General features: G+C 37.0%; 1 protein-coding gene across 2 annotated transcripts; it reads right to left on the bottom strand.

Annotated features, from left to right (window-relative positions):
* Positions 1-331: 331 nt before the first annotated feature.
* LOC124151699 (homeobox protein slou-like) lies at positions 332-9422 on the bottom strand. Of its 2 annotated transcripts, XM_046524290.2 has the most exons (3): positions 8663-9422; positions 979-1517; positions 332-940 (listed from the first exon to the last, which is right to left on the bottom strand). In XM_046524290.2, exons 1-2 carry the CDS (start codon positions 9045-9047, stop codon positions 1000-1002), a joined length of 903 nt encoding a protein of 300 aa, XP_046380246.1. In that variant the 5' UTR covers positions 9048-9422; the 3' UTR covers positions 332-940; positions 979-999. The 2 variants fall into 2 exon arrangements, with proteins under 2 accessions (XP_046380246.1, XP_046380245.1); XM_046524289.2 differs by having other exon boundaries at positions 332-1517; positions 8663-9420.
* Between the last annotated feature and the right edge of the window lie 3467 nt (positions 9423-12889).

The following is a 12889-nucleotide window of genomic DNA, read 5'->3' as shown; positions in this document are numbered from 1 at the left end:
AATTCAAACGAAAGCCATTTTAGCTTATTGAGCTTAACAGTGTTAATTCCGCACGATATGCAATTGTAACATTTGAAACATACAAAGCAGCCGAAAGCATTTTTGATTTTTTTTAAATAAAGGCGACAAAACCCTTACCATAGCCACAACAAATCTCTGCTAAAAGACCCTATTGTACGATTCCGACTGTATCATGAGCATGTGTTTCTGAATCACTATCAAATAGTGACGTTACCAGGTGTTCGCGAAAAGGTTAGCGTATCCTGCCGCACCGGTGGCACCCGTCACAAACACATGCAAAGGAAATGCTTTAAAAAGATACGAGAAGATATATGTTCAGAACGTATTTTAATATCTACAATATATTTCGCATTATGAACACCAGAGAAATAATACAAACACAAAAAGCACCTTTGTTAAATAATATTATGTTATATATTAGACATGTACAATAACGTGACAAAATGCTTGACTGAACGACAAACGTTGGTTTCGTTGTACATCGAATACTTAGATTTGCGAATTTGTCTACACAATCCTGAAAATGAAAAATGTCGCCCCTCAGCCGCCATTTCATCCGCGATATCAACCCAGTGCTTAATAGTAGGCGTAGTTATGGTCAACGGAAGACATTTCATTAAATACAAAGCAAAACATAATATCAACTATGACGTCACAATGCACATTAATGACGTGATTCATTTATACATATGTATGTCATTGGTCATGGAATATTTTTGACAGACCCCATCTTGGCGAGACTTGACATCACGTGACCATGATACCGGGAGTGTCGAGACTTGACATATTTCACTTGTCCTACCATAATATAACAGCTTCAAATGCTCGTATTTTCCACATCTGAGGTAAGACATTTCTGGTGAAACGACGTTTCACCCGAGATGAAGAATTGTCTTGGTTTCACCACGCTGGGATAAAACGCTGTCACGTGATCATTCACAATTAACATCGGTTGAATCCAGTGGAGTGATTTCTTTGTCACCAATGGTTCAAAGCCGGATGTGCACCTTGGAATGGGGAATTATGGGACAGGTAAAATCCAGGAACGAGGCTGGCAGCTGAATGGAAAGATTGCAAATGTCCAGGGTAAATACTTTGGGCGCCGTAGGCGAGCGGATACGCCTGGCCGAGTGGAATGGTTGGAGATGTAGGGACTGTGGGGCTGTTTACATCTAGACCAGGGTTCTGTTTTTTCCACTTTGTCCGTCTATTCTGAAACCAGATTTTCACTTGAGTCTCTGTCAGCGATAATGACAGAGCCAGGTTTAGTCTCTCGCACACAGACAGGTATCGCGTCGTCTTAAACTTGTTCTCAAGGGCAACTAATTGTTCGTATGTGAAAGCCGTCCTTGCCCTTCGAGGTTTGCCGACCTTTGACCCTCCAAGGCTACCTTGACCGTGGTTGCCATTTTCATCCATTCGTTGACGTTTTTCGGGGCTGTCCTCACAATCATCACGATCCATGTCGCTGACGTCACCAGTGATGTCTTCATCATCTGTGAGAATGAAACAGGGAGTGAAATCACTTTTGTACAATACAGTATTTGTTTAATACAAGTGCAATACATACATCACAGCATTAATCGTTCAATCGCAATTCTACTCTTATTGGTGAGTATTTGGATTCATGTATAATATTTAGTATAGCAACTAATATTCAAGAAACAGTGCAATACTGTAGAATGAACAGACAGATGCTTGTCATAAAATATACATTTTGAATTTAAAAAATTATTCAGGTGATCCCAGTTATTAATGTCACCACATGGTACAAGGGTGGAGTGTTGTACAGGTATCGGTAGCCCCACACCTGTATGACATATATCCGTCAGAAAGGGGATGCGAAGTTAGCCTCGCGGTGAATTGGGTTTCTTTCATTTTCCACCTGCCTTTGCTTGGGTCATCGAAATGAACGAATTTGAAGTATTTTAACATTAACACACAGTCCTACTCAAGTGTTGTTTTCCTTTTTTTGCATTTATCGAAGGATAACAGTCACAAATGGTATAAAATCGTATAGCATCATTTTGACTGCAACAAAATCGCACTGTATGGTATTATAAGCTCTCGCTGTAAAACATTATTCTCTATTAAACAGTTTGTTTAATTGATTTATTGATAGATCATAACAGGGGCCCTCGCCTTTTTGGCAGTCCGATACATGGGGTTTCCGATACTATTTTTAGACATTGTTTCAAATGTTGCAGGGTCACGGGGAATCCCTTTTGAGAGGTCAGTTCCGGATCGCAAGCGTTTTCCGCACTAACCGAAAAATAACATTAAATTTTGTTTCCATGTCAGCTAATCAAATCGCGGAAAATAGGATAACACACACATTTTGTAATTGTCAATAAATAAGAGTTTCTTTAATTTAATTTATGGCTACAAAATTTAAAAAGTAACGCTTCATTCTTTTCTAATTAGTTTCTTTTGACTTTGTAGAGAGATTAAGAAACTTTGCAGCAGTTGTGTAAATGTTGAAGGTGTTTTGTACTCCTAAATCCCACCCCTAAATCCACACACCCCACCACCACTAACTCGGGTCACTTTCTGTCTAAAGCAACCAGGTATATATTTGTACAAACAAACACTTTCAAACATGAGTCATCTTTTAAAACGAGCATGCCTATTTGAGACACATACAATATCCACAAAGCGTCGCAGTAAAGGAAAGAAACAATTACTTTTTCACAACCCAATGCCTAAACCCAACGCTAGAATCAATGCCAAAACTATATTATTCTTTATCCTTACAATAAATTCTAAAGAATTGTATAAAGAAGCGCTATTTGCTGGATTAAGTTTTTGTTAATACTGAACTTATTTGACCCAAACATAATTTTACTGAAATAATACTGTCAATTTCAGTAAGATCAAATTAAATTGTAATTATGTGGATGGCACGCCCGATTAGCCAAACAGATCGTGTTAAAAATATGCAAACCTATTGGCAGACATGCCTGCTATTACAGCGTGGATTTTTTGGTGTTCCACATATCGATTTCCTTGACATCAAAGTTATCATTTCTTTGATGAAATTCCCAGACAAAGGGATAAATATGTTGGCGACTTGGTCGGGAACCGTTAAACCAATCGAATCCCCCCTGTCATTGAGAGACCAAGCACATTGTAGCTGACTGTGCTAGACTAGGCGGAGTATCGATCTATAAAACACTATCAGCTGTCCAGAGATTGCTCATAACAATTGTGTTCTCGCACAATGACATAAACGAAAATTCACGTACGTCGCTTATTGATCAAATATCAAATGCTTTGTTTCGAAAGTGTTACGATATATCTTAACCTGTTTTGCCTCGCTTATAATAAGAAATGTGATTATACTTTCGTTTGGACTGTGTCACTGAATACGAGAAAATGAAATATCGTGTTGGGGGTGGTGTGTGTGTGTGTGTGTGTGTGTGTGTGTGTGTGTGTGTGTGTGTGTGTGTGTGGTGGGGGGGTGGGGGGGGACTATTGTTTACTGTTTCGAGATTTATCTCAACAATGACGTAATTGTTCATGTCAGCTGTTCCATTTACCATCATTTGGAGCTTGTTACCGGAACGGTATTCATTGTTATCATTAGATTAATGTTTATTACATATATGGACGTTTTATAGTGAGTGACGTAATATTAAACGCAGTATCGGCAATATTTCAGCCACATTGCGACGATATTTTTAAGCAAATTCTATCATTCGATTATATTTGTATCAAAATCTAAAATTATCTCTAAATGATACATATATGCGGTAACGATTATGTTATTCTGAATTGATATTACTCTTCTCCTTCACTTTCTCCATTCGAAACTCCTCTCTCACATTAAATCATGTCAATCTATTTTATTTTGTTCTCCAGTATTGAAACATAAAAATATTTCAAAGACTATTCATAACATCATCTCAGTTTTAAACAAACGAGTTAGCAAATATCGTAATGATCGATTAATGTTTCTAACCTGAAGCCGAACCAGAATCCAAATAGACTCGGGGCAACAAACAATGTAGAGCAAAAAAATATATCCATATTCAAAAGTCATCACTTTAAAGTACACAACTGAAAGTAATGAAATACGCCTTTAACCATATGTTTGAGAGCCGATGCTTCAGCGACTGTTGGTCTACCTGTGACACCACGTGTTGAGAGGCTTTGAAGTACATCATCATGTTGGGATTGGGTTGGGGGGGGGGATGTCGAAACATCACATCCCGGGTCATTGACTGACAGCGTTAGTTCATCACACAAAGAATATGCACTATACATAGTTGGAATACAATTTTTAACGAAGTCCTTTCTTTTCTTATTGGACTTTTTTAAGGATTTGATGCCTATTTATTAATGTCTATAATTTCATTACAACATTTTCATGATTTACTTTTTTTTCATTGAAATACGGTATTATAATGATTTGTTAATATGATGTGTGTTGATGAAGAATGTTTTAATAGTATCGTTTAATTGGAAATAACCCAAAAAATCCAGTTGTAACCTCGTGATCACATGTATTTGAAGAACGGTTATGATTATGATTATTACAAAATTAGATATGGGACCAAATTAACAATTTTACATCTATCGATTAAAATACAACTTTATCCGGTAAATGACTTTTCAAATCTAATTGCTTTTTTTATTTCAGATATAACTCCACTTAAAACATGAGAAATGCATTATGCGTCTGTAATTTATTTCGTAATGTGTGCATGCTTGTTCTATCAATAGAGCATGCATTGCCAAGCTTATGCCAATTTTACAAAAAACAATTTTACAAAAAGCATTTACTTTGATTACCCTATGTACATCAAAGAAATTATTGATATTTGATGTGTTCTATATTCGTTTGATTTTTAAATCACATGCGTGATTTTATCAGGATAATCATCTATTGCCTGTTACTAACAGCTAGGTGAGTGTCGCAAAATTCAACTCACACAACGTACTGAAACCCCAATCTCCCAGATACACCCGCGGCTACCCGTAAAACCCGAATATTAACTTAAGTAAAGATTAAAATTATGCATTATGGCTTTCCTCTTTTGATTTCTTTGTGAAAACAGCCTTTTTCCTTTTCATGTTATTAAAAGCTTTTGCTGAACAATTTGCTCCTATTAGGATAAGGGATAGTCGAATGGCTCTCGAAATGCGTGTCTTTGTGTGGAGCGGGGGGCATCTCAGGTCGTGGCGCTGGGAATGATCGCGGACGGAAATATACAGCGACATATCAACTAGCGATGTCCCGCTTGCAAAGCTCATTTCTGTAATAGCCCTACAATTACATTAACACTAGCTTCCGATCATGCGTGATAAGACGCACAAAGGTAGGCCCGTAAACCAGGCCTCTCTCAGGGCCTGACACTTCCATAAAACATATCTCCTCTCGCTCAGGCTCCGGGCGAAATTTCTGTACGAGGCTGACTGACATATCGGGGTGGGATAAAGGGGTTGTTGGCGGAAACAAACAGTATGGGGTGCAACTTACGAGGATTCTTTTATTAACATTACTATCATCATCATCACCGTCGTCGTTGTAGTCGTCATTATCATTACTGTTATTATTGTTTTTGTTGTTATTATTGTCATCGACTGTTTTATTATTATGATCATTAACATCAATATCGTAATTATTGTTCTGAAACGTTCATATTTCCAATTAATAAGTTAAAACCGCTCTAATATCACCTCTAATTTGTAAAACAGTAATTGCATATGCAGAATAACTTAACACGAATCAGTACTAGGAACGAATATCAGCACTGAACGTGATAGGCTGTAGTTTTAAAAAATCCCCATTAAAATTGCATTTATCTTGACTGAAAGCTAGACATGATTGAGTCTTTGGGTTTTAAGATCAATATGAAATTAATCCGCAGATAATGAAACAATATCTTCATATTTCCTCATATTTGTTTATGCTGCATTAATACGTTATTTGCCAAGGTTTCACATTTTGATCCACGCGTGGTCGTTTGTCTTGAGCCCATTCAACCATAAGGATTGTGCAAGACAGTCGAGAATCTCAAGTGGATGCAATCTCACATTGTTGAGAATATCAATGTCAAGCACTCGATCACTTCGACCTGAAAGAAATAACTTGATTCTACATATTATATTTTACTACACAATCGTTCATGCGTCGGAAAACAACGTTTACTCACTCATACATAAAAAAACGTCACCTACTTAAAAAACACAATTCACAAAAACCGGTTGTTAAATTAGTATGATCTTCTAAATCCTACCACAGAGAATGAAGGTAATATGCTTTGTCATATTTAGGATCATATTAATAAATTGAATTTTAAAAATTCGTTTATTTTTTACGTGTATATTTTTTTTCTTTTCCAACACGTTCAGCGAGGGACCTCAACGCACACGGGTCGGCAGTCATCTAATTGGCAAGAAAGGCGAGCAAAATGTCAAGTGATATCACCCCCGCTATTGTTTGCTTATCAACATTCGCACAATTCCCTCAATTATTTAATTTGCTACTCGCGTTGGAAACAAATCAAGTTAGTCTGATGATTAAACTGCATCTAGAAAATCACAAGTTCAAAGACCACAAGCAACACAGGCCTTTAGCCTCTTTGAGAAATTAACACTTAAATGACATGAAACGAACACTCACGATGTCGGCCGTGCAAAAGGCGGATGCGCTTATTTCATCATTGCCGAACCCAATCTGGGCATTTGGTTGTCGTAATGCTTTTATTAAACGTATAACATCAATTGGGAAGCAATCGCCTAAATGTCGAGGACGACAGACTGCACTTAACCACTTATTAAGCTTTTACGGCCTGGTTTAAAAGGTGCATGTACATTTTCAACGTCTCAGTTGACCTATGTAGATTTGGGGGTTGTGTCCCCACGATGTCAGCAACGACATTTAACGTTACTAGCGTCATTACATACAGCACATAACATTATCCGATTCATAATTGTAAGAAAAAAGCTGCGATAATTACACAATCACCATTTTCAAATTTTTTTCGCTCGTCATTGTCGACAGTGAGTATTTTTATAGTGAGCATCAGTGTGTTGTATAGGTCTGATTATCAAATATGAATCTAATAATGTTTATGTTTTATATGTTACAATTATTAGAGTTACTGTTACAATTCAAATATTTTTAAAAAGCGTTTCTAATGTCTGAATCTATGATAGGTTCTTAATTTGCGTTTTATGTAGGTGAAAGATCGCTTCAGAAGACACGTGCACACGTTTACATTAGATGATTAATTGATAAATACATGTAATCATTAAATCTCCATGGTTTCAATTAAACAATTCGTGACATTTAACAAAAGGTTTTTGAGATTAATAAACATAAGTTTCCGATTCAAAATATCCGTTTATCCAAGAGCTGATAATAATAGTTATAATAATATTGTTTTCACTGACAAGGGATATATTATGACATATAAGAATACAAAGAAGAGTGAATGAATAATAATTAAATTCCTTTTCAATTCTACTCAACAAAATCCTTAATAAAACTTCAATGTGACGACATACTAGTCCTGAATCATGACTGTGGCATATATGTATTTTATGAAAACAAAACCAATCTAGATTTGTATAAAAGCCCAGCCAGCTCAAGCCAGCTCTATATTCCACAGCATCAAGATAATTAATTGTTTAATTTTAGAGAGAAGTGTATCGTGTAATATAAGATTTCATGGACTATATGTTGTCTAACATCACACAAATGCCATTTTATTCCCGATATTTTTATTTAATTAAATAAAGTATGCTATATTATCAGTGGCTTTGCCAATACCCAGTTTGTAGACAGGAATATATATTCAAGTGAAATAAACATATTTAGAACCTTATCATTGATAGACATGGTATTTTGAAAGTTTGATAAAAGGAATATACCATATACATTAAACCATATTCATTTCTACATACAATTCCTATTAACTTGATATTAAAACTGAAGACAAAGGATAAACTAACTTGTAAGTCCACCCTTCTTGTGAAGAAACTGACAAATACACAATTGTATTTGTATATTGAAATTAACGTTGTCAAAACATGTGTATAAACACATCAATATTTTCTGTGAAATATGATTAATTTGACATGGAGTCGTTTTTTATTAGCAAGATTGTGTAATAATGTTTCAACGCTATATTTCTAATTTCTAACACTAGAAATAATTATTTTCATTATTTGAATGGTTCATCGTTAAAGACGTTTTTGTGGAAAGTCAGATGACAAAATTAATTTGATTTAACACGAGGAAATACTAACACGCAGATCAATACGTGTGATAATTTGGAGGCGACCAAATGCGAAGTTAAGTATTTTAAATTTTATCCCCAAAAAAGAATAACGAACTCAACTCAAATCTAATCACATAGTGAGTGGTATGGTGTTATTTCCAATCAAGTTCCAATTCCGTTTACAAATCGTCATCAATTTGTCGAAATGATCACGAATGATGACTCAACAAGATTAATGGAAAAAAGATTAATTTAAAAATGTATTCAAAATGGAGTATTTATGTTTTAAATTTAACATTTTGGTAAACTCATCTCTACACTGATCCTGTCAAGATGCAAAGCAGATTTATCTGCAAACAATGAAAACAGAAAGAGCATTTGTTTATTATTTGGCTTCTGTGTTTACTAACCTGTCAAATGCGTGTTGCCCTCCCCGTCGACACTGCTGGATGTTGAAACATTGGACTTTCCCGTGACCCCGCGGAATTTGTTGGGATCTAGGATGTCAGCCACGGAGAAGGGGGTCACCTGTTTGGGCGTGTCATCGTTCTGTTCCCCATCAGGGGATACCCTGCCTCGCCTGTCCTCAAAACTTAGACACAGTTCCGCATCTTCCTCGCTGTCACACGTAGAAAAACTGTCGCTCAAAGATTCCGACATCTGTTCCATTGACCGATGGAGAAAATGTCTTTCCGTCCGAAGAGGTAAATGTCTATGTGATATTTCTCCAATTTCGTCCCCGCTGAGATTGTCGTCTGCTTCTCGCGCGCTTGTCACGCGCCCGGATCCTTCCATGTGTAACCGGCTAGTTACTGTCAAACACTCCGTCGTGCTCGCTTTTAGGTAGCTGTTTAAATCCCGACAGTATCAACATCAAAAAACGGCCAATGTTGACTGTCCGGTGCTTGGACCGATAGCCATTCCCGATTCTTTTCACTAGGGGAGGAATTATTGAAATTAGCCCAATATGGGTGCAATGCGGTCGCTCTAATTGGTTCCCGTATTAAATTGATTGGACGAGCGGGCGGAGTCAAACCACGGACCGAGGGACAATAAATCCCCCATTTGGCGGAGAAAAGGGCTTGTGGGGTTCAAGTTTGCCAAAACCCATTTCCTTTAATGGGATTGTAAGTGAGTTTATTCTATCACCGTCTCACCAACACTGAAATACCCAGAATTGAATTATCATGGCGACAGACTAACGCCTTCTTGAATAGGCGGAACGGTACAGGCTTAGGTGGCAATCAAAGGGAGGCAACTGGGTGACGCATAAAACTAGACGCCGTGAGTAACCATTGGTTGGGAGGTGTGAAAAATTTGAGTGACAGGTTACTACGAGCGGTGGGAAAGTTTATTTTGGCCTGTAATTAGTGTCCAGAAAGTCTTGTTAATCCTTCTTGATAAAGATCTGTCAATCAGACGCGAATAGCCCGCGGTCATGCTTAATGCGTTAAATCAAAATATCAATCTCATAATATGTTTGGTAGTTCTTGGAGGTATTCAACAACAAAAACAATTACTTTGCTTATTGGAAACATTTGTGCAAATCGGATCGCTTACGACTGGGGTGTTGGAAGGGTATTAGTACTAAGTGTCGGTGTTCACGGGAAAGGGGTAGGGGTGTTGATATAATTGTCCTTTTCGCAGATAATTTGTTGTCACTGTGAATCATGTATTTTCACACCGCTATGTTTGTGTGGGAATGTAAAGTGGGGACTACATTTGTGGAGGTACACCTGCTATTGAACAGCGAGTTTACTCGATATAATCAGCCTTTTTAACATCTTCAGTAATAGCTTTTAAATCCTGTTACTGTTAAATAATGTCTGTTTTATGAAGTTATACACTTTTATCCATAAGTTATTTTTAGTCTTCTATTTGGTATATTGGCATGTTAACTTCTTAAGTATTAACCTTTTTATCTTGTTTCTGTTTTAAAATACAACTGTTTTAAGAAGTCATTCTCTTTTATCCATTAGTAGCTTTTCAATCTTTTATTGCTCAATTATACTTTTAACGCGTAATGGTATATTAGTTCAAAGCTGATTCCTGTCGTGTTACATTTCATGTTAATGTGTCTGTATATCGGTTACATGTAACTGTGAATCTTTCTTGAGAGTAAACCAAATTCCAAAAATCGGGTAATGAAACATTATTCTATCGATCTTAAATATATGTTTATTGTGTTGATATTAGTTTCTTTACCGGTTAATATGTTCGAGTAACAATTTGTAAGTGCTAATATCTCAAATTTCAAAATCCCATTTTGAATGTTAGTTTAAATTGACGACGATGCAATATTGGCAGAACATTGTGTAAGTTAGTTAACTTTTAGCAATATTCCAACAACATCACGACGGGGGACACCAGAAATGGGCTTCACACTTTATACTCATATGGGTAATCGAACACGGGTCTTTGACGTGACGAACTAACGCTATAACTATCAGTGTTTTGCCGTGTGTGTTTTTTAACCATGTCTACGTATGTTTAAAAAATTATCCAAACCCATACCAACAATGATACCAGGATGCAAGTTTGTAAAACACAACCCATCCCAAAATTGTTACAAAATAGGAAATAATATGTAGTTTGCCACATATAGAACATCAACGTACAAAACAGCATTGTCCTCGGGAATCTCAAGGACAAATAAACCCATACAGAGTTTACGTGTTTAGCTTCATTTAATATACCCTCGAGGCACACTTGTTCTGAAAAGCAGGGCAAATCTGTCGAATGAATGTTGTTTAAAGAGAAAAATTCAAAGAGAATTCGTGAAACATCTTTGCGATGCTCTGTATACTTAACAGCACGCTGAGAAACGCCAGTAAGTCCCCCCTCCGCAAGTCTCGCGAGACTGTACACTCATTAAAGATATCGCGACAGCCCGTCTTTTTGTTGCAATATTTACACCCGTCATAGGCCATTATCTACCTGTATCTATCTTCAGGGCTTTGATCTGAGTAGTAAGCACACAAAAGGCGACAGACTTCGTTGACAAAGCCGTTCTTTAGACATCAACGAGATGTTAACGTGACGTTAACGCGAGTTTGTAGTGTTACCCGCGAGTTGAGGTCGGGACGTAGTTACCTTCTCTTTACGTACTCGCACGACACGGCTTTCGGCGTAATCCCCGCGAGCGAAACCTATCTAAAGGCGCATTACAACCCATAACTCGCCTTTCATTGCAGCAAATGAATGAAAACACGGTGTTGATCTACTCCCGCGTTGAGCTTTTGACTCAGATCGGTGAATCAATTGGTGACGGCCATCAGGAAAATAGGTGTCTTTGTTGCGGTAATGAAAAATAAATGAGCGGGCTGAGATTCTCAATACAAAACAGTTTAGAAACATACTGACGACACGACACAATCGCTGCCAAGTCTCAGCTCCGCTCACGGGTCAGTGGGAGGGTAAGGGGGGATCACTGGGGGGAGGGGGTATTTTAACGCTTGCCCATGATCAAATCTAGGGTTATAGGCAATCTATGAAGCTGTCAAGTGAATGCTAATTGGGGAGAATCAGCGCCTTGAGAAAGGCTTGGATTGCAGGCTAAACAAGAAGCGACCGGTGCGGTATAAGCCCCTAAGTCCCCGTATTAAGACGCTAAATCTATTGTTCCTCGCACGATCCCTTTAATACAAAATTGTATTCCCGTGGGACAGCAGAATCTTTAACTATGACATTTTTTTCAGTTTAACTCATTTGAAATTACGTTAGTGCTACTTCTGTTTTGGATTAATATTTTTTTTAATTCAATTGTCAATGTTTTTAGAATCCCATACTTTTATATATTTAAAAACAGAATGTGGACTTTGCATTATTTATAAAGCCTGTTTAAACCGATGCGCTACATGCATGTTCAAAGTACGACATGCAATGTGAAGAATTGAAGAACTTTTACGAATTGTTTATTTATGTTATAGATGTTTTAGATGTTGATGTTTGTAATCAGAGGTGGGTTGATGATAGTTTCTTTGCGTAAAAATTTTACAAACGTTATAATTATGCGAGTACCCGCACCATAACGAGTATATAAGAATTTGTTATCCACTGACAAAAAATGCTTGTGTTGTTGATTTGAAAAATAATTATGCTGCGCTTGATATCTGCCAATACTGTTCATGGCGCAAATAACATATTTATACATTTTGTATATTGATTTCGACACATGTTATAAACAAAATATTGGTACTACTACTACTACTACTACTACTACTACTACTACTACTACTACTAAAGATAATAATTATTATAATGATGATGATGATGATGATGATGACGATAAGTAGTAACAGTAGCATATCAACAACAAATAATAAATAAATGGAAGGTGTAGTAAAGTAACGGTTAATCTTCGATGACACAACGACAGAATAAATAATTGTTATCACCAAATCCGACTCTTTCCAACACTCAGACATTGATAAATTCTATTTGAAATTGAAATCATTGTTTGACGCTTTGAGAAATGTTATGGCAGTTGGAGGAGGCTTCTCGCCAGATTGTCTAATGCAGCCCTTACATGCCCTCTGACGGCTAGTCGAACAGAAGTGGCCGCGTAATGGCACGTGAATCACACCCACAATACAGTTCCATCACACGCCAGTCTCTTAATACAATGTCACAATCAG

The sequence above is a fragment of the Haliotis rufescens genome, unplaced genomic scaffold (genome assembly GCF_023055435.1).
Source record: "Haliotis rufescens isolate VD_foot unplaced genomic scaffold, xgHalRufe1.0.p SCAF_64, whole genome shotgun sequence".
Taxonomy (NCBI): domain Eukaryota; kingdom Metazoa; phylum Mollusca; class Gastropoda; order Lepetellida; family Haliotidae; genus Haliotis; species Haliotis rufescens.
The sequence above is the reverse complement of the archived record's forward strand: the minus strand, read 5'-3'. Positions and strand labels throughout refer to the sequence as shown.

Bases quoted from the DNA above. Each gene is read 5' to 3' on its own strand.
- LOC124151699 (XM_046524290.2), bottom strand. From the start codon at position 9,047: ATGGAAGGATCCGGGCGCGTGACAAGCGCGCGAGAAGCAGACGACAAT. The intron at 1,518-8,662 runs GTTAGTAAACAC...TCATTCTCACAG, and splicing joins GGGCAACACGCATTTGACAG to ATGATGAAGACATCACTGGT.